Source organism: Callithrix jacchus, chromosome 6, assembly GCF_049354715.1.
Source record: "Callithrix jacchus isolate 240 chromosome 6, calJac240_pri, whole genome shotgun sequence".
NCBI classification, from domain to species: Eukaryota; Metazoa; Chordata; class Mammalia; order Primates; family Cebidae; genus Callithrix; species Callithrix jacchus.
Window position 1 is genome coordinate 21,442,967 of NC_133507.1, and position 25,530 is coordinate 21,468,496.

General features: G+C 49.9%; 1 protein-coding gene and 1 long non-coding RNA gene across 3 annotated transcripts in view; one reads left to right on the forward strand and one right to left on the reverse strand.

The window, feature by feature from the left end:
- Positions 1 to 25,530, reverse strand: part of LOC118154778 (uncharacterized) — a 174,066-nt gene that overhangs the window by 32,791 nt on the left and 115,745 nt on the right. The window lies entirely within an intron of this gene.
- The window catches only part of ST8SIA2 (ST8 alpha-N-acetyl-neuraminide alpha-2,8-sialyltransferase 2), a 76,962-nt gene continuing 57,098 nt past the window's right edge, over positions 5,667 to 25,530 (forward strand). The window contains exon 1 of the mRNA XM_035303884.3: positions 5,667 to 5,955. Within this exon, the coding sequence (XP_035159775.1) occupies positions 5,858 to 5,955 (98 nt within the window). The 5' untranslated portion in view covers positions 5,667 to 5,857. The remainder of the gene's footprint in view (positions 5,956 to 25,530) is intronic.

The window sequence follows — 25,530 nt, forward strand, 5'->3', positions numbered from 1 at the left end:
GAGTGTACTTTAGAGACAATATTTCACATGGCATGCTCACAAAGGTATTGTAACTGGTGACCTTTTGTTGCCACTGGTCCCTGGTTTTGTGCTGGAGGTGGCTCACGCTGGCTGTTCAATACAGTCATTATTAAAAATTGAAATATGTCAACTTGAAGTTCAATAAATTATATCAAAAAAAGACAATAAATACTCAGAACTCATCACTCCCTAATTTTATTTTCCACCCTTTACTATGATGGTCTTGAAGTTATCTTGTTTTTTATATGAATATGGTGGGAATACTGTGTCATGGTAGGCAGTTCACACCTTTTCCTAAATCTGCCTTCAGCGATGTAATGATGATGGTTTGAAATTGACCATGATGGAAACAGGTATGGACTGGGGTTCTTTCCTCCTAGATAATGTGGGGCCAGAGAGGAATAAAAGTCCCTGCCCCTTTGGAGTTTCCAATCCCATTAAAGTATCACAAACATGAAATAAAATAGTAAATATCAAAGAGAACTGGCATTGAGCTCAGCTAGGATTCAGGAGAGCTACAATCTGTTCTCAGCTCTGAAACAAGCGGTGGGACAGTTGGCAAGTCTCTTGGTCCCTCAGTCACAGGGTTTTTCATCTGGAAAATCCCACTGGACTCCAAGCTCCACCAGGGGAGGAGCTGCGCTTACCTCATTTGCCGCCACATTCAAGCCCTCCAGCATAATTCCAGACATGTAAGAGGCAATGAAGCAATGCTTGTCAAGTGAATGAACGAGTGGGAAAGCACCATGTCTGCCAACCCTCCCAGCTCTGAGAATGACAAGGTCCATGATTCAAACTAAGGTTCAGAGAAGCAGCACGAGACTGAGAGCCAGGGATGGTTAACACGATCTAGCTTCCTCAGATACCTACAAGGAAGGTGCCATGCTGAACTCTGGGAAAAGGTGGGCAAGCCAGGAATTCTGACTCAGAGATCAAACTGATCATTCCTTGAAGCCCTGGTGAGACTCATGAGTGGCCATTCCTATTGTTCTTCTCTGCTGTCTGGCACTCGACTTCATACTTTGGTTCAATACTGCCTTGAGTCTCAACTGAAGAGTTGGCTAAAAATCCTAGCCAAAAAAAAGAAAAAAAGCATTGAACCATCCCCCCACCTGCTGCCACTTCCAGCTCACTGTGGAGCCCATTCTCACACCCCTCCTAAGATCTCTTACTGATAATCTCGCAAATATGTACAGCAATGCCTCAGTACATTTCTTTTCTCTCCTTGGCTAAACCATAATTTTGTTATTTAAAAAAAGTTACAAATGGAATGCAAATGTGTCCTTGACTTTTTCATATTCTTACTACTCTGAGTCTGATTTTGAAGGGGAAAACATTGCTTTTGTGAGAGTACTCAACTTAGTGTAAATTTCTCAAGACAAACCAAGTTCTCTCATCTATTAGCAGTGCAGAAACACAATAGCCAATGAATCTATCCCGACCATGATATTCTACCTGTTAACATCACCCTCCCATCCTAGCCATCCCCAACACATGCACACAGTTCCTCCTTCAGAGATGATGAATAAGCAAATCGTTACCACTTTGTGGCTGTTTCTCATTCTTAATCGCTCCTGGAGCAAGCTCAAAGGTGTCCGTTCAGAATTTTGGATGAGATTGTTATTTATTCTTAATTTTTTTAAAAAAAAAAGTCTGAATTGATTGAAAGAACTAGTTTTTTCCATGTGAAAAGATGAAAACAGAGATTTACGGTCTCACAAATGATGAAGGCGCAGTGAGTGAAGATAGATTTGTTCCCAGAATCCTGACATGCCAGAACTAAGGGCTCACAGAATTTACAAAGATATCTGTTTAGAAATCTATTTAGAATTGCCCCAAGTGAAGAAGAGGCCCACGTGTTACTGGGGCCAGGGTGGGAATTCGGCTTCTTTGAGACTCAGTTTCCTCAAATGTGAAAGGGAGATAATGTTATCTATGTGAAAGGGTTGCCAGGATTAAACAAGAGAACTAGTCCGGGTCCATGCCTTGCATCTGTGAGCTCACAAATGTCAGCTGCATTCCCCCTTGCTCTCTCGCCTGTCTGACTTGCCCCCATTTCCAGCCAGCCACTTGGACAAATTATTATCAATACAGACCTTACTATTCTCAAGAAGTCGCTCAGGTGAAAACTCTGCATCGCTGGGGTGAAGGAGGGAGTTGTGCCCTATGTCTAAATGGTAAAGTTTTAGAGTTTCCACGAATTCAGGCTTTGGGTGGTTCCTCTTTCTTGAGGTTGCAGCTAGAAGGACAAACATGCCCTCAGCCAGTGTCAGACACAAAGAAGGGATGTCTGTGTGTGACCCTGTTGGGCTCCTTTGAGATTAGCCCAAAAAAGCCTCTTAGCCCTCATCTCTCATTACTATAAACTGCCCAGGGCCTTACCAGCTGCCTGAATAGCTCAAATACTCGATTAATTTGAGTTAAAATGTTAATGGATGATAATGGCTTTTAATTTGTGAGCGCTCCTGCATTTTAACCCAAACATTCAATGACTTAGTCTACAGAAGTGATGACCGTGGGACCCTCTGGCTTCTTGGAAAATCCAAGGCAGAATAAGATACTTGCTTAAACAGAAAGGCAAGCAGGAGGGGAGGGGTCAGGGTGGCAGTTCACAACAGCAGACTGACATTCGCCACCAATCTCATCATTCTTCCTTCTTCCAGATTCCAGAAACAAACTCACTTTTCAGAGGCAGCAACGGGTGGTGGAGGTACACAGATCACTTGTTAAAGTAGCTGGCCCGAGTAGACCCAAGCCTGAGTGATCATAGACAGCAAGTATGCTACGATCAATGATCACAAGGGTCCCCCATCACCCTCCACGAAAAATCCCACTCCAGTGACTCTCATTGCAAGGACAGCATCTATGTGATGAAGCCAGCTCTGCTTCCCCACAGATACACTTGAGAGACATTGCTTTGTGGGGCTGATTCCAGGGATTCCTCTAAATGGAACGGAACCATTCTACAAAAGTTTCCACGTTTTCCTCTTCACTCATATGACTCTTCTCTGGTGTGTGCAAAGGGCGAAGACTGAGCCTGGGATGAGAACATGGGTCATCTAACAGGAAATGGAAATAGATTCTGCTGTAATCCTGGGTCACCGAACAGAAAATGGAAATAGACTCTGCTGTCATCGTGCTTGCAGCAAAGATGTTTACCTGACGTGGTGAATTTAGGAACACGGCAACACAGCCATGATGTTCTGCATGGTAAGAGTGCAGCAGGTAGAAAAGGAGAGGAGCCGAGAACAGAGGAGAGAGAGGCCAGCCAGCTTCTTCTTGGACTTCTGCATGATCTTATTAATCAATTATAAGTGCGCCAGGAGACCTTAGCTCTGCTGTAGCTCAAATCCCCTATGGTAATTAGACACTTGAATGTCTGGGTTTTTTGAACCGTCAGCCACTAGAGGGCAGGAAACCCGTGATGTCTCTCCACCTGGTGTTTCCAGCCCCTAGCACAGAGCGGTACAAGCTAGGTTAAATATTCCTGCACGTTGGGGTGAATGGAGGAGCAATTCAAATATTGAGCAGCATACCGGGCACACCCTGTTCTTTCCCCTCCCTATTCGGATATCTCAACCATTCCTTTCAGAAAAACAAGGCAAAATGAGGCGGAATCACCACCCTTCAAGCAAGACCTGGCATTTTGAAAACCTGAAGTCAGGATGGTTAGAGCACGTGCCAGCCACGCTGATGGGAAACCCCTCTTTCGACGTCTTGTCTCTGCCTCTGACAGGGAGAGTGACGTCCAACAGGGATCTCGACAACAGAAAGTCTCACCCCAAGAAAAATATGTGGTATTTCCGAGTGCTTACTCTAAAAGAGGCAGAGGTGCACTGACTTTGCCAAGGAAAGGGGAAGACGTGAAGCGCTGAGGTGAGAATTACTACATCCTCCTTCAGGGGAAAAGACGCCTGCTCCTGGCCCTCCTCAAAGGAGGTCATGCGGAGCTCTCCCTGCCCCTGTGCTGCTTCCCTAATCTCTCCAGGCAGGGTGATGGGAGCTCCTCCTGCATGGAGAGCCTGTCCTGGTTCCCAGAGTCAACAAGTGCAGCAGCCCTCCGCTTGGAACCCTCCCTCCTGCCTCTCCTGACACACACAGAGGCAGAAGGGCTCTGGGCACAAGCAGTGCTCGCTCTGTCTCTCTGTCGCCCAGGCTACAGCGAAGTGGCACGATCTTGGCTCACTGCAACCTCTGCCTCCCGGATTCAAGCGATCCTCCTATCTCAGCCTCCTGAGTTTGGGACTACTGGCTTGCACTACCACGCCCGGCTAATTTTTGTATTTTTAGTAGAGACGGGGTTTCACCATGTTGGACAGGCTGGTCTCAAACTCCTGACCTTGTGATCCACCCGCCTCGGCCTCCCAAACTGCTGGGATTACATGCGTGAGCTACCACGCCTGGCCAAGCGGTGCTTTGGTGGAAATTCGAAGGCCCGATTACATCCCCGGGGGCGCCAAAAGGGACCTGGCTGCTGCCAGCCCCTCGACAAACTCCTCTGGTCCAGGAGACACAGCCAACCCACCCCTCCCATTCATTGGGGCGTGGTTTCCAGCACTTAGGACATTCTATACAGCTTTTCCAACAGGACCCCTCCCCACACTCAAACCCTAAGGACCCTTTCATAAAGCAGATGATAATTTCTGGAAAGTGACATTTCTTAATTTCAGGAATTGTTCCAATTAGTGCAACAACAACAACAACAAAGGCAATTCCAGTAAAACTTAATGGGCCCTTCCCACCCATGGCTAATGGTTGGTGCGAAATGTTGACTCAAATTTGACTCAATTTGTCTAAGGCTGTGGAAGTGTAAAATGTTCAGGAAGTGGGGGAGGCATTACCCCTTGTGGGAGCCATATTGTTCTAGGAGGCATTTTGATCAAGATAGGACTTTGGGGGTTATTGAGAGTGCAAGAACTGGGGAGATGAAGGCCACGTGGCCCCAGTTCCGCGAGGGCGGAGGCAAGGCGGGGCGCTGAGTCTCCCAATGGGGTTCTAGTCCGGGATTCTACCCAGGACGCCAGGACCTGGGGCAGCCTGGAGGACTCTGGACCCAGTGTCTGTAAGTGGAGACCCAGAGGAGCACCTGGGGGGAGCGCTTTCTCGAAGTCTGAGAGCCTCGCCCACAAACTGTAGTCGGCATCTGCACCGAAGTGGCCTGTCTCGATATTCCTTCTCTCCTCCCCTTCCCACACCTCCCCGCCTAATTCATCAACTGCTGAAACAGCTGCCTGGCTGAAGCTATCTTCTCGCAGCGCGCTGGGGGTTGTCCCCAGGTGTTGGTCTTTGTGTCAAGAAAACTTTGCGAGGAGGACGGGGCGCTGGACAAAGAGCTGGCGAGGGAGGGCGTTTGCCAGCGGATGGGGTGCGTGGGCGGTGCGCGCACTTCCCGGGGCTCAGCTCCAGACCTGGTGGCACGCAGTGGCGGCAGCCCGGCCCCTCTAGGCCAGGAGTGGCAGCTCCAGGGAGCTCAGTAAAGCCAGGCGGGAGAAGCCCAGGCCAGGGCCTGGACGTTAGAGTTGGTGGGAGGAGGCGAGCAAAGCTGTCAAACTGCGCGCGGAGCCGGGCGCGGGGCGGGGGAGGGGAGGGGACGGGAGGGAGGGGCGGGCGGGAGCCGGGAGGGAGCAAGCGGGCTCGCCGCGCCTGAGCAACCCCCGCCTGTCGCTGCCGCTGCCGCTGCCGCTGCCGCCGCCGCCGGCCCGGACTCGCCCGGAGCGCAGGGTGTCTGTCTGCCCAGCTGCGTGCGGTGCGCCGAGGCTCCAGTGTCCACCGCTGCGCCCTCCAGCCCCTGCTGCTCGCGCCGGCCCGCGTGTGTCCCGGCGGGCGCGAACCCACCATGCAGCTGCAGTTCCGGAGCTGGATGCTGGCCGTGCTCACGCTGCTCGTGGTCTTCCTCATCTTCTCAGACATCTCGGAGATCGAAGAAGAAATCGGGTAAATAGCTGCGCCCGGGCCGCTGCCCGGAGCCCCGGCGGGATCTCGCCCTCCTTCCTCACTCTCCACCGCCGGGACCCCTTTGTGTGCGCCGCGCCCCCCTGTAGCGCCGCTGGAGAGGCGGGGACTGTCTACCAGAAGGTGGCGGGGACAGGGGCCCGGGACGGTTTGGGGCTCAGAGCTTGGGGGCGCGGCTGCCGCGGGGTGTCCCCGGGCGGGGTTCGCCGGAAGCCCCCAGCTGGCCTGCGTTGGAAGCGGACTCGCCCACCCTACCCGCCCCCCCCCCCGCCCCCGCCTGGCACGTCCGAGCGCAGTGTCGCCGGGGTCGAGGGAGGGCGCCGGGGAGTGTCTCGGGCGGGCGGAGGGGCCGAGAGTGGAGGGAGGCAGGAGTTTCTTTGTCTCCGGCACTGCCGCTTTCTCGCCTTGGCAAAGTGGGCAGGGGGCGCGCGGGCATATCTGAGCTGGGGGAGGGGTTCCCCGGGCCGGGGTGGAGGACTCGGGCTCTGCCCGGGCACCGGGGAAGCGGAATGTCCCCTGCACAGACAGGCAGGCACGCGTGAGCCCGGCGCAGGGGCTGGCATCGCTAGAGAAGGGCTCGTATCGCCGGGCTGAGACCCTCGCGCTCGCCTGGCTTTGGGAGTCCAACGGAGCCACAGTAACCTCAGAGACCCTAGGTTCCCGTGCGCTCGCCGCACGGAGACACAGACATTTCGGAAAAGTCCGTACCGCCGCCCTGTGGGCTTCTGGGCCCTCAGGCGGGTGATCTGGCCCTTTTCCCTCCCTACCTCGCCAGAGGTGGGGCGGGACCCCAGCCCTGACCGTCCCAGCTACAGACCTCCCGGAGCTCGCGTTTGAGGCGCGTGACGCACCCGCGGTGGGTCCGGGAGGCTGCGCCCCACCCCGCAGTCTTCGGCTCGCCGGGCCCGGCCCCTCTCTGGAACCTCCAAAGGGTGGTGGACTGCAGGTAGGGAGGAAGCCGGGGGTCTGAGGCCCGAGGAGAGCTTCCTGGCCGTGGGCAGTGGGGAAGGTGAGGTCTCGGAGAGGGCAGAAGGTCTCTTCCTCAGTGGGATTTGTGCCCGGCCTGGCACTCTTCTCCAGTCCCGCACCGCGTGCGCCCCGCCTTTGTCCCATGTGTGATTTCATTTGTGTTCTGTGCTTGCTGAGGGTCCGCCACGCTGTCAGTCCCTCAAATGGTAGATGCCAGTCCAGGACCCAGGATGCCGAGGTCCCCAAGGACCAAAACTTGGGACAAGTGCCGCTTTCTGCTCTTTCTCCCCGCCTCTGCCCATCTCCCCTAATTTCTTCTGTGAACTCCACTGGGCTTCCGGAACCCCTCTCCCCGCCTCCTCTCATTCTCAGTTTCGCCAAGAGCTCTGAAAACTTTCACAAATGCTGTGCAGTTAATACACAATGTGCCGCCATCTCCCACGAAGAGAGAAACATGCCACTTTTTATAGTGTCCGCCTCAGAAACGTGGATTGGAAAGGAAATCGGGCAAGGCACGTCTTAGGGCGATGGAAGATGCCGTGAGAAGGGCCTTCCTCTGGGCGCTTCGGCTTCTTCCGGATGTGGGCTCTGCCTGGCCGGGATCACTTGCTGACCTTTGCTGCTGTGAGAGGGAAGACCGGCGCTGCCCATTGTTCTGCTGTAAAAACATAAGTGCTGTGCTCATCCAGGCACCCTAGGTCATCCATTTACTGAATTCTTACCAAATACCTTCCACATGCTGGGGACTTTTAATTTTTAAAATGCAATCCGGAGATCATTTTGCACATAATATTGCACTTTCTTGCCAAATGCACTGAAGCCTGTGCTCCCTGCTATCAGGCTGTTCCCATATATGTACACGCCCCTGGGACATGTTTGTTTCACTTGGGGGCTCCCTACTTCTTTTTATCCTGTCTCTGCTGGGTTGATTCTGGGGAGGGGGGAGTCAAACAAGTCCAATATGTCACCTCTTGTGCCATCTTCCTTCCCTCTCTTGCCTCTTGCCACAGGCTGACCACTGGCTTGACCAGTCCTGACCCAGGCCTGAGACACCCCCTCTCCCTGGCTGATGCAGCTGCCTTAGACCAACACTGCATGTGCCATTGCTGGGACGGATACTCCAGACCCACCCACAGTCAGCCCCACACGTTTAATCCTGAGGAATGATACATATTTTGCACTTCACATGGCTAGAGGAGGAAAGACACGGGGCAGAGCATGGGAATCCCAGCAGCACCTTCTGTCTGCTTACAAGTGAAGGCTTTTCTCTTTTCTTTTCTTTTTTTGAGACGGAATCTCACTCTGTTGCCCATGCTGGAGTGCAGTGGCATATTCTCAGCTCACTGCAACCTCCACCTTGTGGGTTCAAGCAATTCTTCTATCTCTGCCCCCTGAGAAGCTGGGATTATAAGCACATGCCACAGCACCAGGTTAATTTTTGTATTTTTATAGAGATGGAGTTTCACCATGTTGGCCAGGCTGGTCTGGAACTCCTGACCTCAGGTGATCTGCCCTCCTTGGTCTCCCAAAGTGTTGGGATTACAGGCGTGAGCCACCATGACTGGCACAAGTGAGATTTTTAACACACAGCCACTAAATTCATTGTTGGAATTACCCCAACTTTGAGCAGCTGGGCTCAGCGCCCAATACGAGCCCTGGCTCAGTGCCTGATAAGATGCCCGGTGAGGGGCATCAAGAGGGCTCTGCCTTCCTCACCATATGCCTTCCTGGAGACCTGGAGTCATACTCAAGCACACGAGGCTGCTGCACCAGCCCTGCCCCTCCATCCCCAACTTGCTCTGGACCTGTACCAGGGAGGATTACAGATGATCTCCCAGTGTCGGCCCCTGGGAGAAAGCGGTGGCTCTATAAAAGGATGGCTGTTTCTGGGAAGTAATGAACAGTGGGACCTTGTGATCTGTTAGGAAGGAAGGAAAGATGAAAGGAACCTCTTTAGGGGGTAACTTTTTTAAGATTAAGGAATGAAAAAAAGTGAAAGAAGAAAGTGAATTACATGGGCATTATCTGGCGGAATAAAACTGAGATTTGGCTTTCTGAAGCTCTTGATTCTGTTTCTTATAAAATGAGGCTTTTAATGTGGTGGTCTCAGAGGTCCTGTCCTGCCTGAAAAATTATACACCACAGAATGATGGGCAGGGGTTTCTTTGAGGAGAGTTTTCAGAGACACGCATCTCTTTTCCTTAGTGATTATTTTCAAAAGTTTCATTTCTGACTCGCTCTCATTCAGCTGGAGCTGAATAAGAAAACAAACTATAGAAAGATAAGTTCTCTGTGAAGCAGCTAGAGAATCCTGCCTACTTGAATTCAAATTCCAAGTCAGAATTTGGGCGGAGCTTTGGTAAAACAGCTCCTTATCAACTCATGCACCATCCCAAGTTTTAGGTCCAATTCGACCAAGGTGCAACCTAAAATCTTCTAATTGATTGTTCCTTGGGCTTTAATCTGAGTGCAATTTCCACTAGGGGATCGTGAGGCACAGCTGTCTTGCCCACCATGGAGTCCACGGAACTTGGCACAGAGAAGGTATCCAATGAATGAATATTGGATGAATATCTTTCCTGTGTCTGGCACAGTGATGGGCACACACACAGCATCCTTGGGCAAGGTTGAAACTCACCAAACTGGCTGGGAACAACGGCTCATTCCTGTAATCAGTCAGGAATTCGAGACCAGACTGGCCAACATGGTGAAACCACATCTCTACTAAAAATACAAAAATAAGCCAGGCATGGTGGCTGGTGCCTGTAATCCCAGCTACTCTGGAGGCTGAGGCAGGAGAACCGCTTGAACCCTGGGAGGAAGAGGTTGCAGTAAGCCGAGATTGCACCACTGCACTCCAGCCTAGGCCATAGAGCGAGACTCCATCTCAAAAAAAAAAAAAGGAAAAAAGAAAGTCACAGAACCTTGGGACAGGAAGACAGCATAAGGCTTCCCCTATAGAAACCTTTCCTTTTTATCAATCAGGGTAAATTTGATGCTGAGAAGTAACATCACTAATCTGAGATCACAGCCTGGCTGGTTAAGGGCAGGGCAGGCTTACACAAGTCCCTCTTTTGTCACCCAATGCCCTAATCCTCATATTAGCTCCTCTAACCATAAAGGAATTACAGAAATCTTGTTAAAGAGAAGGCGAATAACCAGTAACGATAACAATAGCAATTATGACGACGGTGAAGGTGATGATGGTGGTTAGCATTTGCTGAGTGCTCGCTAAGGGCCAAGAGCTATTCCAAGTGCTTTCTAGGCATTAACACATTCCAGCCTAGTGGCAATCCAGTGGTCACCTACCAATGGCACTGTTCATAGAGCTCTGTGTGCCAGGTGCCATGCTAACTGCTTTGAAGCACGTTTGCTGGATCCTCACCAGAACCCTCTAAAGTAGGTACCATTGCTACCCCCGGTTTCTTGATGAAGAAGTATACCCTACTGATAAACATGTCATAAAGCAGCTCTTTGGAAGGCTGAAGCCCATGCATGCTCTCCACCATCATGCTAGACTGCCTTGTCCTCCAAGGTATTTTTTACCCTGAGCTAATATTAGGGAATACATCTGAAAACTAACTCACCCCCTGTGGTTCTTCTAAAGGCCCAGAGTTTTCCTCAGAGCCTGGTCTGGCCTTAGTAGTTTCTCTATCAGTCACTTACAAAGAGAGAAGATGAATGAGGAGGACCAGAGGAGGAGTCTGGGCACATCTCCCTAGAATGTCCCCCTCGTCCAGATAGGTTCAGTGCCTTGCTGGAGGACAGAATGGCATTAAATGACAGACTTCCCAAACTGTTCTTTAAGCATGAAGCTCTCAGCTGTGTCAAAGGCTTTCCCAGCAGCTTCTGGTTACTACCGGAGGAATGTGGAGGGACTCAGCTCTGCTAACAGCCTGTCACACAAGGTCACCTGCATGGGTATGGGTACTCCAGACTCTCAGGTGGAGCCTGGGGCTAAAGTGACAGGAGGAGGGAAAGCTCCTATCCCATCGCAAACCTGATTCTAATGTCAATGGAAGGAGCCTGCCTTGATACTACAAGCTGTATGTTTGGACATTTAGGTGTCTGGAGCAGGGGAGATAGTAAAGATATTTAACAGCTGGTCCCTCTCAGGCACCCACCTGTTAGAATGGACATCTGACCCATCAGAACTGATGCCGTCCAGCACACCATGGCCAGGGGTCCTAGTGCACTCCAGCCAAACACCAGGCTGTGTCTGGGAAAACACTAGACAAGGAGAGCCTAGCTCTGATCATCAGCCACGAGGAGATCTGTGAGCAGGCAGCAACTCCTGCCAACGGCAGAGCGAGGCGAGGTGAGGTACATCGTTTAGTGGATGAGTGCACGAGGATGGGAAAGAAAGTGACCTTGAGCAGTTGCAGTCCAGGCACTCTATAAGAAACACACACATTTGCTCAAGACGATGATGCCATTTTTTTAAGCCCATTCTTCTTCATAGTCCTGATATATACTTCCCTGAAGTACAAGCACGATTGGGAGTTAAAACAGGAGAGAAAGAAGGTCTGGTTTTAACTCACTTGCTCCAAGTCCTTGTTGCCAACCATTCCAAGCATCAAATTTAAATTGTAAATAGATATCCATCTTAGAAACCAATTCACCACTCAGGGCCTCTTCCCCCTGGAAGGCAGAGTTGCTAGGTTTTAAACATGTTTTCGGTTTTACAAATTGGAAATGTTGTAGATTGCAAATTATAAATACTTGGAGAGAGAGGGGATGCTAGAAAGGTTCCCATTGCTGTTTGCAGGGCATACAAAGCAGTGCGTCATCTGGCCTTTGCCTCTGTCTATAACTGGGCTGGGCTACAGTCATTTGTATTACTTACAGGTTCCCAAAATGGCCTAGGATTTCAAACCTCTGTGCCTTTGCACACGCTGCTCCTGCTCTGTGGAATGCCCTCCTTGCACGCACACTGTCCTTCCTGCTGTTGCTTTGCCCCTCCCAGGCCTTTCCTTTCTCTCACTGCTGGTCTGGCATCTCCTGGACGCCGTCCCCTCCTGGGACATCTGGTTGGTTGCCCCTCCTGTGCACACCCTTGGCACCCCATCATGCAGCACCTCATGGAGATACATTTCACAGTTATGTTTATTTTATCCTTTATCCTCACCCTGGTGATAAGTATATGGTTTAGTAAATGAAGCCTATAACATATTTTCTGAATGAACAAACTCTGACCGAGGATATGGCAAAAATAAGCATTCAGCCTCTCGGCTCCCAAAAGTACATACTATTCTAACAACAAATAAAAACCCTCCACTTGATCTGGAAGCCCCAGCTTTTCCTATGTATCCAGCATGGAAGGCACAGCCTGGGGAAGAGCACAGTCTGGCTGTGACGTTATTCACCGCCGCAGTGTGTTTGGGGCCAATGGAAATAAAAGCCCCTTTCTAATTTGTAAAAGCAGGGGATCCAGTGGTGTTTGTCCTCTGCCAGTTTAGACAAAAAGAAAAGAGCCAGAGCCCAGATGCTAAGCCTCTGCCAGCTGTTGGTTCACCAGAGAGCCCTTTCCAGCCCTCCACTGCCCTCAGTGTTGCTGAGGCTGCCCCCCACCCACCCCACCTGGAAGGACAGCCAGCCCTGTCTGTGGCACTGAGCGCAGACCAGGAATGCAGGGCCAGCTGTTTCTTTGCAAAAGCTGGTCCCCAGGTAGGATGCTGGCAGCTTAGCCTAAGAGACGTTGACAAAGTAAAAAACGTGAGGTCAGGTCGGGAGGTGTCATCTCAAAGATTCTCCTTATGAAGGACCGGTCAGGACTTGGGGCAGCTGTGTGGATCCTAGATAAGGTCAGAAGCCTCATCTCTCCCTCAGCTGTCTCAAGCAGAAATGAGTTAGAGACAGATGGGAGGACATAGTGAAAATGGCTAGGGGAGGGACAGGAACAGGAAGGCTACCAGCTGGGTGAGTCAGGTGGCTGTCTCCTGACAGGGCATGGGGACAGGCTCATCTTCCAGGGAGGCACCCTAGGGTGAGGCACTGTCCCCTGTGGCTGGCTGGCCAGCTGCCCCTGGGCTTGCTGACCAGCTCTCCAGAGCTGATGCTGGTCCTTAAACATTGAGATTAGTCACTCTCCTGGGTGGCATCTGGGCTGGTTTTAAATTCTCCCTAGGCTCCTGCAATTCATCATCTGGCTAGGAAGCTGCCCCATGTCCTGACGGGACCTTTCTGTCCCGGTGTTTTCTCAGCTTGGGCTGAAAAAACGAATGCAAGGAGGGACCGGCTTCAAGTGGGGAGAGCAGTGGCCCCCACACGACATGAGTCTGTATTACACGTGGGCAGCTGAGGTTCCTCTGGACAGTTTTGAGCACTGGGGATCCTGACTCACTCCCCTGGGAAATCCGGCATCCCACGTTGCTGTGTGGGTGTGCGCTGACTTCCCAAACTGCTCCGCAAGCATGAAGCTCTCAGCTCTGTCAAAGGGTTTCCCAGTGCCTTTTTGTTATTACTGGAGGAAGGCAGAGGGACTCAGCTCTGTTTCCTGGACCTTGTTAAGGTTCCAGGCAACAATTCCTCCTCCAGCTTCTTAGTTGATGGGGAAGGATGAAAGGACCCCTAGGTCAGTGGTTCCTGAACGGTGATCCACAAATGGGTGGTGATCTGAGACAGAAAGGGGACAGAAAGGAGACAGAAAGGGGACAGAAAGGAGACAGAAATTTTTTTTTTAAAAAAAAAGCACAGTCTAGCCACGATTATTAATAGTCTCAAGTTGCCAGCTGTCATTGCCTGAAAGAACTCTTCTATATTCTGAGATAATGTTTGCTTTTCCTTTGGGATATTAAAATGTCCTTTCTTTTGTGAAAGAGGGTGATGGTAGTTATTCTCCCTTGGCTGAAGAGGTTGGTAACCTCATGAGTCCCCAACCCCAATGTTTTGGAAATACTATGGGTCCTTGAAATCTGATAGTCCAGGATCCACAAGGTACTCTGAGAAGCCTGCTTCGGAGAATAGCCTCACTCCTCACATATTTTCTTCCCCATGGAGACGAATGCCAGCAGGGAATAACAGTAAAGTCATGTTTTGTCTGTATCTGCTGGGGTCAAAATGGTTTTCTAAACCCTTATCTATATCCGCACCTGGAATCCTCACAACAGAAGGAGGTGTGTGTTATTATCATCTCCCTTTTACAGATTAGGAAACTGAGGTACAGAGCAGTTAAATAACACAGCTAGTAAGGTGCAGAACTAGGATTTGAACCCAGGCTCCAGGGAACAAGGAGAATTCTCCAAAAATGATGTCCTAAATAACATCCAGTGGGGAAGAGATACATGCTCATATTTTCAAGGAATAAGCCTTGGAAATGCAAAGGTCTGTGGGAGAGAGAACCCTGGGACGTGGTGATGCTGAAGGAAACTTGAGGAACAGCATGTTGGATCCCAGGCCATAATGGGACATGGCGGCCAAAAAGATCAATACAATTTAGCGTCGCCAGCTCCAGAACACCTTAATGCGGAATGAGGGCCGGGGCACACGGCTTTGCCTCCACCTCCCCTTTTCCTCTCCTCTCACAGCAGTGTCCCCCCACAGAGTCTCATCTAAATGGCTCCAGAGTGCAGCATTTGTGTGACCATCTCATTACCAGACAGAGATAGATGCACTGAGAGAGAAGAGAAAAACAACAGAAATGATTAAGGCCGGGAGGAATTTTCTTCTAGGGGAAGACAGAAGGGTTGATGCTGTCAACTTCCCCAGGTCAAGAGAGCCTGACAAGGGAGGGAGGGGTCGGGCTTCATGCAAGGAGCTAGCACATCCCAGAAAGCTCCCTTTCCTACAGTAACCGCATTCCGCTGAGAGCTCACATGCGTCACCTCACTCAGCCTTCCCTAGCACCCTGTTAGCCCATTTGCAGATGAGGAAATGGAGACTCCGAGAGGTCCTGGGACTTGCTGAGGTCACACAGCTAGGAAACACAGAGCTGGGAGTCCACGCAGGTTTGCCCGACTCCATGGTCTGTCTGATCTTAGCCACTTTTTATACTGAGGTTACATGGCTGCTCACCTCCACCCCTCCTCCCTCCTGCCCCAGGCCTCTTATACTCTGTCCCATTTTCTGTACCATGCAGAGAGTTTGCACAGAGATGCTGGAAACTTTTGAGACTATAGAAAAGACTCATCAATGTCAGACAGCTTCACGAATACAATGGCATCTGTCACCACTGGGCACAACACTTCAGCGGAGGCTGCGGGAGAGACAGACATACCTGGGCTCTACCCAAGGAGGTACACTGGGCACAACACTTCAGCGGAGGCTGCGGGAGAGACAGACATACCTGGGCTCTACGCAGGGAGGTACATTGGGCACAACACTTCAGCGGAGGCTGCGGGAGAGACAGACATACCTGGGCTCTACCCAGGGAGGTATGCGTGCTTGTCACTGGGCTTCCCCAGCTCTAATTTTGAAAGCAGGAATATCGGCTGCACACGGAGGAGTGATACCCAGGGTTAATTCACACCTTCTTGGTAAATGCCAAAGTAGCTTAAATAATGAAAGCAGGAGGCATACAGTGTCTGGGAAAGTGAGTTAGTAAATTGATAGGGCAGGTGACTTCAGTTTGCTATTTTCCTGTAAACAGCTATTTTCCCTCCTACTCCATCTCTCGAGGTTCCCGACACTTTGGATTTGACTTTAGGTGGACTCTGGATGATGCCCAGATTGTACCCTGATCAAACCATTTAGTTCCCAGGAGAAGAAAAGAGAAGGGCGGGAGAGAAACTCCCAGTGGCATTCCGTCCTGGCCTGGGAAGGGAGCCTCTTAGGCCAGCTAGACACAAGGGCAGCAACGTGCTGACAGATGGCATCCTGAAGAGCGAGCCATGATGGCCCAGCCTCAGTGGTAAAGCCAGTCAAGTCTCCACAGGCCCTTCCCCAACCTGCCAGAACTGCCCACCATAGCTCTAACCTCCAGCAGAGCGACAGAATGACCCACTTAGGTATACATCACACGGCTCTCCCTGCTGACAACTTGGGGCCCTACTTTTATCTAAAAGGACTGACACGTTCTTGCCAGAGCTGGACTCATGGCATATGATTCAGGACATTGGGCCGTACCTTTGGAACACCTGGGAGCTACTATTGGAAGATTAAGGCACTAGTCTCCAGTGGAACACTTACTACCTGTGTGACCTCAGGCAACTGACCTCACCTTTCCAAGTCTCAGTTTCCGAATCTGTATAATGGGGTTAATAATACCAACTCACAGTGTTCTGGATTAAATAACACACAAATGGTGGGAAGGAAAATGTACATGGAAAACAGTATGATGGTTCCTAAAAAATTTTGACTTAGAATTACCAATATGATGCGGCAATTCCACTTCTGGGTATGTATTGAAAAGAACTGAAAGCAGGGGCCGGGTGTGGTGGCTCATGCCTGTACTTTGGGAGGCCGAAGTGGGCGGATCACCTGAGGTCAGGAGTTTGAAACCAGCCTGGCCAATGTGGTGAAACTCTGTCTCTACTAAAAATACAAAAAAAAAAAAAATTAGCCAGGCATTGTGGTGCACACCTGTAGTCTCTCAGCTACTTGGGAGACAGAGGCAGGAAAATCGGATGAACCCGGGAGGTAGAGGTTGCAGTGAGCAGAGATCGCCCCACTGCACTATACCCTGTGTAACAGAGTAAGACTCTGACTCAAAAAAAAAAAAAGAATTAAAAGCGGGGATTCAAACAGATATGTGTACACCCGTGTTCATAGTAGCCTTATTCACAGTAGCTAAAAAAAAAAGAAGAAACTCGGGTGTTCATCAATAGGTAAATGAATAAACAAAATTTGGAAGGGTGACTCCCACCTGTAGTCCCAGCCCTCAGGGAAGCAGAGGCTGGAGGATTGCTTGAGCCCAGGAGTTTGGACCTGCCTGGGCAATATAGTGAGACCCTGTTTCTTAAAAAACCAAACAGGTATATACATACAGTGGAATATTATTCAGCCTTAAAAAGGGAGGAAATTATGACACAAGCTATAACATGGACAAACCTTCAGAACATTGTGCTAAGTGAAATAAGCCAGTGGCAAAAGGACAAATACTGTATGGTTCCACTTATAGGAGGCATCTAGAATGGTTAAATTGATAGAAACGGAAAACCGGATGGTGGTTGCCAGGGACTGGGGACTGGGGACGGGGAAGGGGCGTGTGTTCAGTGGGTATAAAGTTTCAGTTCTGCAAGATGAAAAGAGCTCAGCAGACAGATGGTGATGATGGCTGCAGAATAATATGAATGTCTTAATGCCACCGAACCATACACTTAAAAATAGTTAAGATGCTCAATTGTATGTTGCGTGTATTTTACCACAATTGAAACACACACACGCATAAGCAGCCAGAAGAGTTCCTAGCAGGTGCTCGAGACACACGGACTTATTTTAAGAGCACTTAAACAAAGCAGTATCAGTGTGAGTATTATTTAATTTTAAAAATAATACAGGATCAAAAAGCAGATATAGAGGAAATGGAGGGAGAAAAGGGGAGAGGTGTGGCTGTAGACACAGAATTAGAAAAATACAAACCATCACTTGGTTGTATGTTTGGATGCCGAAGCTGGAAGCAACCCAAATACCCAGCATCTGGGATTTAGGATTGTACAAAGTACAAGCATACTTTTGTGTGGCCACTCAATTCTTGTGGGCCGGCTCTCCATCTAAATCCAGTGATGGGTCCATACGTTTCACCAAAGGCTAAGATGCAAGGAGGGCCCAGAGTGACAGGGGAGGGAGGCCAAGACAGCCCAGAGCCCCCTCCCTCCCAGACACACCTTCCAGAAGTCCCTTTCTTTACCATCTGCCTAGGGGTGGCCTCTAAACGGTGTTTTTGGCTCAAGGGTGAACCTGAAAAGAAGAGTCCAAGATACTGATCCGAGGCTTGGCTCCTGCTGAGCTGGGATGAGGCGGATCACAGCTGGCTCTTCCTTTTTAGTCTCAAGCCTCACAGTTCCTATAATACCACAGGAATGAGCAAGTAAGGCAGATTCCAGGAAGCTAGAGATGCAAAAGCCAATTCTCCGACGTGAGAGAGGACCACGATCACCTCAAGGGCTTGTTAAAAACAGATCACGGGACATGGCCCAGAGTTTCTGTTTCCGCAGGCCTGGGGTGGGGCCTGAGAATTTGCATCTCTAACAAGTTCCAGGTGAAGCTGACACTGCTGGCCCATCTCAGGACCACACTTTGAGAACCACAGCCTTGTCACTCAGTGTGGTCCTCAGACCAGCAACATCACGCGGGTATGTGGGACAAATGTAGCGGCTCAGGCCCTACACCAGCCCTAGACCTGCCCAGTCAGAATCTGCTCAGTAACAAGCCCCAGGTGAATCGTATGCACACTCTGCTGGGGGAGTCACTGGTTTCCCTGACTTCTGCAGAGCCCCAGCCCTAAGCAATGACCTTGGCCCATCACACCAAGGAAAGCCTGTCCGTGTAGCTCCCCTGCCCATCAGAGTCAGCCTAGAGTGATCACTAAATGGATGTCAGAAAAATGAATAATGACTCTTGGCCAGGCACAGTGGCTGATGCCTGTAATCCCAGCACTTTGGGAGGCAGAAGTGGGCGGATCACTTGAGCCCAGGAGTTTGAGACTAGTCTGGGCAACATGGCAAAACCCCATCTCTACAGAAATACAAAAATCAGGTAGGTATGGTGGTTTGTGCCTGTAATCCCAGCTACTCAGGCGGCTGAAACAGGAGAATCACTTGAACATGGTAGGTGGAGGTTACAGTGAGTCTAGATGTCACCATTGCACTCAAGCCTGGGCATCAAGAATGAAACCCTGTCTCAAAAAAAAAAAAAAAAAGGCCAGGAGTGGTGGCTCATGCCTATAATTCTAGCACTTTGGGAGGCCAAGGTGGGTCAATCACCTGAGGTCATGAGTTTGAGACCAGTCTGACCAACAAGGTGAAACCCCATCTCTACTAAAAATACAAAAATTAGCCAGGCATGGTGGCAGGCACTGTAGTCCCAGCTATTCAGGAGACTGAGACAGGATAATTGCTTGAACCCAGGAAGCGGAAGTTGCAGTGAGCTGAGATCGCGCCACTGCACTCTAGCCTGGGAAACCGATCTCAAAAAAAGAAAGAAAGAAAAATGAATAATGATTCTTATTACAGCCACTCATTGGATTCCTGAGTGTATGCCAGGACCTTTTTATACATTGTTTCACACATTTATTATAAAACCCCTGCAAAACCCATTTTATGGACAGGTAAACTGAGACTCAGGCAGAGTGACTGCTTAGGACATAGAAAAAGAACTTAAGCTGTATGGTCATCTAGCTGGCTGTATTCCTAGGTGCCAGGGCTTTAGCTATTAGCCTACTTCTCTTCCTTTGTCCTCCCCAGTGAGGCCCAAGGTGGAAGAAGAGAGGAGAAATCTCAGCACAGGGTTGAAGTGATTTCTTTTTTTTCCTTTTTTTTTTTGAGACAGAGTTTCGCTCTTGTTACCCAGGCTGGAGTGCAATGGCGCAATCTCGGCTCACCGCAACCTCCGCCTCCTGGGTTCAGGCAATTCTCCTGCCTCAGCCTCCTGAGTAGCAGGGATTACAGGCATGCGCCACCATGCCCGGCTAATTTTTTGTATTTTTTTAGTAGAGACAGGGTTTCACCTTGTTGACCAGGATGGTCTCAATCTCTTGACCTTGTGATCCACCCGCCTCGGCCTCCCAAAGTGCTGGGATTACAGGCATGAGCCACCACTCCCGGCCTGAAGTGATTTCTTACATAAGTCCAAGAAGGATACAGTGTGTCCAGAAACAGGCTTGACCCAGCGCTGGAGCACTTGAAGGAAATTTCTGGAGAAGCTGGACAGCAAAGTGTTCATCAGCTGTGTCATTAAGCCCTCTAATGAGCTTGGCTAGGATGGGATCATTCACACAGCAAAGGGCCCCACTTCACAGTTGGCGCACACAGTCAAAGTTCCCTAGAGTTCTGGGGGTTCCTGAGTGGATCTGGTGGCCTGCCCAGCCTGCAGGGCAGTTCCAAACTCCACTCTCAGTTATAAAAAGCAAAGAAATGGAGAGGGGAGGCCTCTCCGGGTGATGGAAGGCAAGTCTAAGGGAGCCTTTTAAAACCAATCTGCTCATCCAGATAAAGAAAGCCTCCAAGCGGGCTGGAAGCCAAGAATTTAATTGTATTTATTTTTGCCATTCCCCTCCATTTAGGGCAAGGGATATTGGTGTTCTATTTATGGTAGTGGTATAAAGATTCCTTTTGTGATAAATTCATTGAAGTTTTTAAGGGAGTCAATTTAAAGGAAAGTATTAAGTCAATAAAGTCTGCTTAGCAAAATGAAGGCAGACCTAGAAAACGTTCGAAGTTTATGCGATGACGTGCCAGCCTTTCTTCTTCCCCATAGCCATGATCTGCCCTGGATGGCAGCACACTCATGACAACTCCTCGCACTACTTCAGAGTGAGTGAGTTCATCCTTCAGAAAGTACCTACTTACAGAAACCGTTTATCACTGTGTCTGGAAACGGCCCAGGATACAACAAAAGAACCATCCTTGAATAAAACCACCTTGTGAATGATTGGAAGTATCCGCTAACCCTCCTCCAACAGAGGGTGGTCCCACCAAGAGGAGAAGACACCTCAGGCCAGAGAAGACCTTTCGCCCCTGCAACAGCGCTAGATTGGACCCTCATCTCGCCGTCCTCTGAAGCTCCCTGCCTCTCTCTGGCCCATCCCTCCACCCCGTGTTTGTGGCAGGGTTTCTTTCCTGCTTGTTAGGCTGTAGCTCTTTGAAGGCTAGGACCATTTCAGATGTGTGCGTCCTTGTATCATTGTACTTCCAGTTCCTGCTACAGTGCCTGGTACACAGTAGGAGCTCTTTTGGAGAAAGAAGGAAAGGAAGGGAGTAAGTTCCTTGAGGGAGGCTGAGATAGGCCCCAGTCACTGATATTCTGGGGTCACTTACATATTTCTCTCTATGGCCAAAGGAGAAAAAATGTGGTAGGGGCTGTCTTAGCTCCCTGCACAACTGTCTGATCTGAAATCCATTGAGTGCTGTCTAATTTTTATTTTTATCTTTATTGAGACAGAGTCTCGTTCTGTTGCCCAGGCTGGAGTGCAATGCGACAATCTCAGCTCACTGTAACCTTCACCTCCTGGGTTCAAGCGATTCTCCTGCCTCAGCCTCCTGAATAGCTGGGATTACAGGCATAGACCATCACACCCAGCTAATTGTTATATATTTAGTAGACACAGAATTTCACCATGTTGGTCAGGCTGGGTCGCGAACTCTTGACCTTGTGATCCGCCTGCCTTGGCCTCCCAAAGTGCTGGGATTACAGGCATGAGCCACCGTGCCTGACTGAGTTCCGTCTTATTTATGGATGACAACCACTTTCATTTTTGGCCCCATTCCATGAAGAAAGACCAGCCCACAGTTTAAGTAAGTATTCCTAACAGGCTAATCCACAGTGCTGTATGGGCTCTGAGGCCTCGTGCAGAGAAGCCAGAGGGCTGGAGGGATATATCCAGAATTGGGAATCAGGCGAGCTGGCTCCAGGCAGGCTGAGATCAAGCTGATAACAAGGAGATTAATAAGGGCCTGCAACCTCCTCAGTCTTGTATTAGGGAGGAGGGTTTTCAAATCAATGTTGGTCTCACTGACTGAATGGTACCTAATCTTACCTTTTGAAGCTCACGCATTTGGGAGTTGAGATCAATTGAGATAAAATAAAGCAAAACGTGTTGACTTGGGATTTTTAGTCTTCATCAGAGTCCCATTGTATAGTGTTGTTTTTATTTTCTGTCTTGGAAATAGGCAGAGATTAGCCGCTGGAGAGGGTTATTCTGTCTGGACCAGGTGGTCTATTTGCTTTTGTTCTGCTTTTTTTCATTTTCCACTAGATGATTCTTCATAGGGAAGGGCCCATTTATTTCCTGTCCATCTCTGTATAGCCAGTGCATGACACCTGGCAAATGTTCAGTAACTATTTCTCAGATGCAGCCTTGTAGCTTCACCAGCACGGACCTCATGCCATGAGCCAGCCTGCTGGAAAAGCCAGTCTGCTCCAGATTAGGTGCAAAAACGGCAGCCTTATAAGGCACTCACAGTGCCCCGGAGAAAGGCATCAGGACAGTTTCCTTGTACCTGAATTCTGTGACAGTTGCCATGGGCTCTGTGCAGTCACTGCAAAGCTGTGTGTGAGTAAAATGCATCCCATCCATTTTACAGGTGCCCACGAGCCCTGTGCTTGTATGGGAGGATGCTCATGGAGTTTGTGATCTGGTGGGGAGAGAGTTGTGGGATGATGAGGAACGTGTCTGTAGGTGAGATTCTGGGGGTCTGGGCTTGTCGTGGATTTGCCACCACCAGGCCATTGCCCTAGGGGCAGGCCCTAACCTCTTTGGGACTCAGTTTCCCCATTTGTAAAAAGTGGCTTCAACAAACCCACAGGTCTTCACTTGCTCTAGAGCAACAGAACCAGACAGCTGTCTCAAGGGGTTTTCCTGTGGGGTAGAGTTCAGCCTCACTAGAAATAGCAAATCCTTTTGCTGCTATGCCTCTGAATTCCTTGCCCTGGAATTTTAGAGCAGGGCAATAAATAGGTGTTGGTCTATTTTCACCTACCACCTGCTCTACATGAAAAGGAAAAGGAAGCTGCTGCAGGGCAAGAGGACGATAAGCGAATATACTGGGTATCTGCTCTGTGCCAGGCACTGCATTTGACATTTTCACATCTCATTGGAACATCTTGATAAACTGGCAGGTTGGGGAGCAAGGACATTGTCATTGCTGCACCCCTCAGTCCCAAATGGAGAACCATTGCATGATAGCGGGATTGCTCTCCCATCAAATGACGGCCTGTATGCCAAGTTCTAGAAAAGCACATGAATGCATGTAACGGGATGTGGAAAAGCTACTTTCAGGCATAGATTTGGTGATTTTGGAAGCCTTCTTCACTTAGCTATCAGGAAAATTCATTTCACCAACAAACACCTTATGAGTATAGTATATCAGCCTAGTTTGCCATCCCTCGTCTCCATGGTGAGCACCGGCAGGTAATAAAAACATAAATAACAATAGCATGCCCATAGTACTGATGATTTAGACCATAGGTGCTCCACAGAGGGAGTTCCCCACCAAGGACTGGGGACTGGAGAAGGCCAGATTTGGGGGCTTGAAGGAAGGGCCCAAGGACTTGAGCTGGAAAAAGAATGACGTTGGTGACCTAGATGGGAGAATGGCCAGAACCAAGGAAGTTTCCCATGTACAAGGAGGAGCTGTTCTCACATTTGTGAAGCGGCTGCCGCAGACTCTGGCAGAGCTTAGAGGTAGAGGAAAGTGGGAGAGGAACCAGGCTGTCAGGGTCGAAGAACTCAGACTTGATTCTTTGGGGATTTCATTGGTTTAACATGAGGTCCAGAGACCTCTAAAGAATCTGTGATGGGGTCCAGGAGATCCATGAAGCCCTTGAAATGTAGGCATTTTTCTGAGCAGAGGGTTCAAACATTTCAAAGGATTCCCAAAGGGACCCACAAAAGCTTCAGAGGAGCCGCTGTGGACAGTTAGGACCCTTGAGGTGCTTGCTTTGACCAAGGTATGTGCAGACGACCTGTCAGTTGCTTGGAGTGGGCAGGTGCTGGGAAGACCACTCATGGGAGAGGCATTGAGGGCTGGGCTGGGCTGGGGTGTTGAAAAGGAAAGGAAAAGGGAGTTAGGAAGCCGTGGTTCTGGAGGAGAAATGACAGCTCTCCAATACTCTCGGGACAGTCAGTAATGCCTGTGTGAATGACTGAGCCCTCTGTGGGTGTAGGACATCAGAGGCGAAGCTGTGTGTTACGGTCCTATAGTGAGCCTGGTTTTAAACATGATGATTTTAAGAGGCTGGGTTTATCTATGTGGAAATGAAGACATCCGACAATTATTCAGCCACCACTTACTGGAGCAACTAGGGGATAAGAGGGCAGCAGAACCACACTTCTTTCATTTTATAGGTACAGCCACTGAAGCCCTGAGATAGGAAGTGACTTGTCCACAGTCACGTCCATGGTGGGCATCTGGGGACCAATTCATAAGGGAATAACAGGAGAGAAGTTAGGCTGGAGGTGGAGATTTCAAAGCCGTCTGGGGGAGACTGCAGTTGAAATCCTTAGTGTAGATGAAATCCCCGAAGTAGAAAAGACCCTGGGATTAAGCTTGGGTCTTTGTTCTGATTTGAACAGAGAATTGAAACAGAAACCAAGGGGGCAAAGGCCATGCAGAAGGAAAGTGAGCAAAGTAAGAGACACCCAAAAGGCAAAGCAAGGCGAGACAGGAGGGCGGTCCCAGTGGGAGGGTCCTTGTAGATGAGGGCCTCAAGAGTTCGAGACCGCCCTGGCTAACATGGTAAAACCCCGTTCCTACTAAAAATAAAAAAAAATTGGCGGGGTGTGGTGGCATGCGCCTGTAATCCCAGCTGCTTGGGAGGCGGAGGCATGAAACTTGCTTGAACCCAGGAGGCAGTGGTAGCTGCAGATCCCCAGTGGCATCTGAGAGACCTCCTTCCTTGGAATTGTGGGATGAAGCAAGATTCCAAAGAGAGGTCCCTGATAAAGGGGCAGTGAGGACAGACTGTCCTTGCCAGAGGTGTGAAAAGGAAGGAGAAGCAGGCGAGGGCTGGAGACAGGCAGGAGAAGAGTATTTTACAAATAGAAGAGTGCATCTGTAAAAATAACTAAAGAAATGAGGGGAAGAGGTTCAATGATACGGTCACGGTCAGGTGAAAATGGGACCAGATGGCAGAGGTGGGGAGGGGAAGAGGAGGATGAAGGTTCAGAGACCATCTGCCCGGGTGAGCAGGGCCTGGAAACAAGGTGAATTTTAAAGGAGGGAAGATTGGGATCCTCTAGCCCATTAGGCTCTTCTACCCTTTCAAGGTGTGGCCCATGCAGACCTCTGCCTGACACTCTTCCCACAGCCCTTTGCGAGGCTGGGTGCCCCTCTTACTTCAGAGTTCTGACAAATCCTTCTCCTGAAACCGCCCTTCCTGTCTGCTCCTGAGTATCCGTGCGGTCTGGTATCCGCCACCACTTGCCTCTATTTATTCTGTTTTGTTGTTGTTTGTTTTTTGAGACAGGGTCTTGCTCTGTCACCCGGGCTGGAGTGCAGTGGCACGATCTCGGCTCACTGCGATCACTGCCTCCCAGGTTCAAGCAAGTCTCCTGCCTCAGCCTCCCAAGCAGCTGGGATTACAGACACATGCCACCACAACCAGATAATTTCTTGTATTTTTAGTAGGGACAGGATTTCACCATGTTAGCTAGGTTGGTCTCGAACTCTCGGCCTCAAGTGATTTTCCTGCCTGGGCCTCCCAGAGTGCTGGGATTACAGGTGTGAGCCACCTTGCCTCTGTTTTCTTCCCAACATTGCCCAGTAATGGGTAGGTGTTAATAGCTCTGTTCCTTTGCTGGCTGGTGTAGGGGGTGTGTGTGTGTGTGTGTGGAGCAGGTGTTTCATGTTCCCAAATGTCTATTTTAAGCATCTTCAAACTGGAGACAACCTGTCTCCATTTCCCCTGCGACCCCAGGGCCCTGCTCAGTGCCTGTCACAGGGTATGTGCTCCATAATGCTGGATAAAGAAACGCCTATTAATTGAAACAAA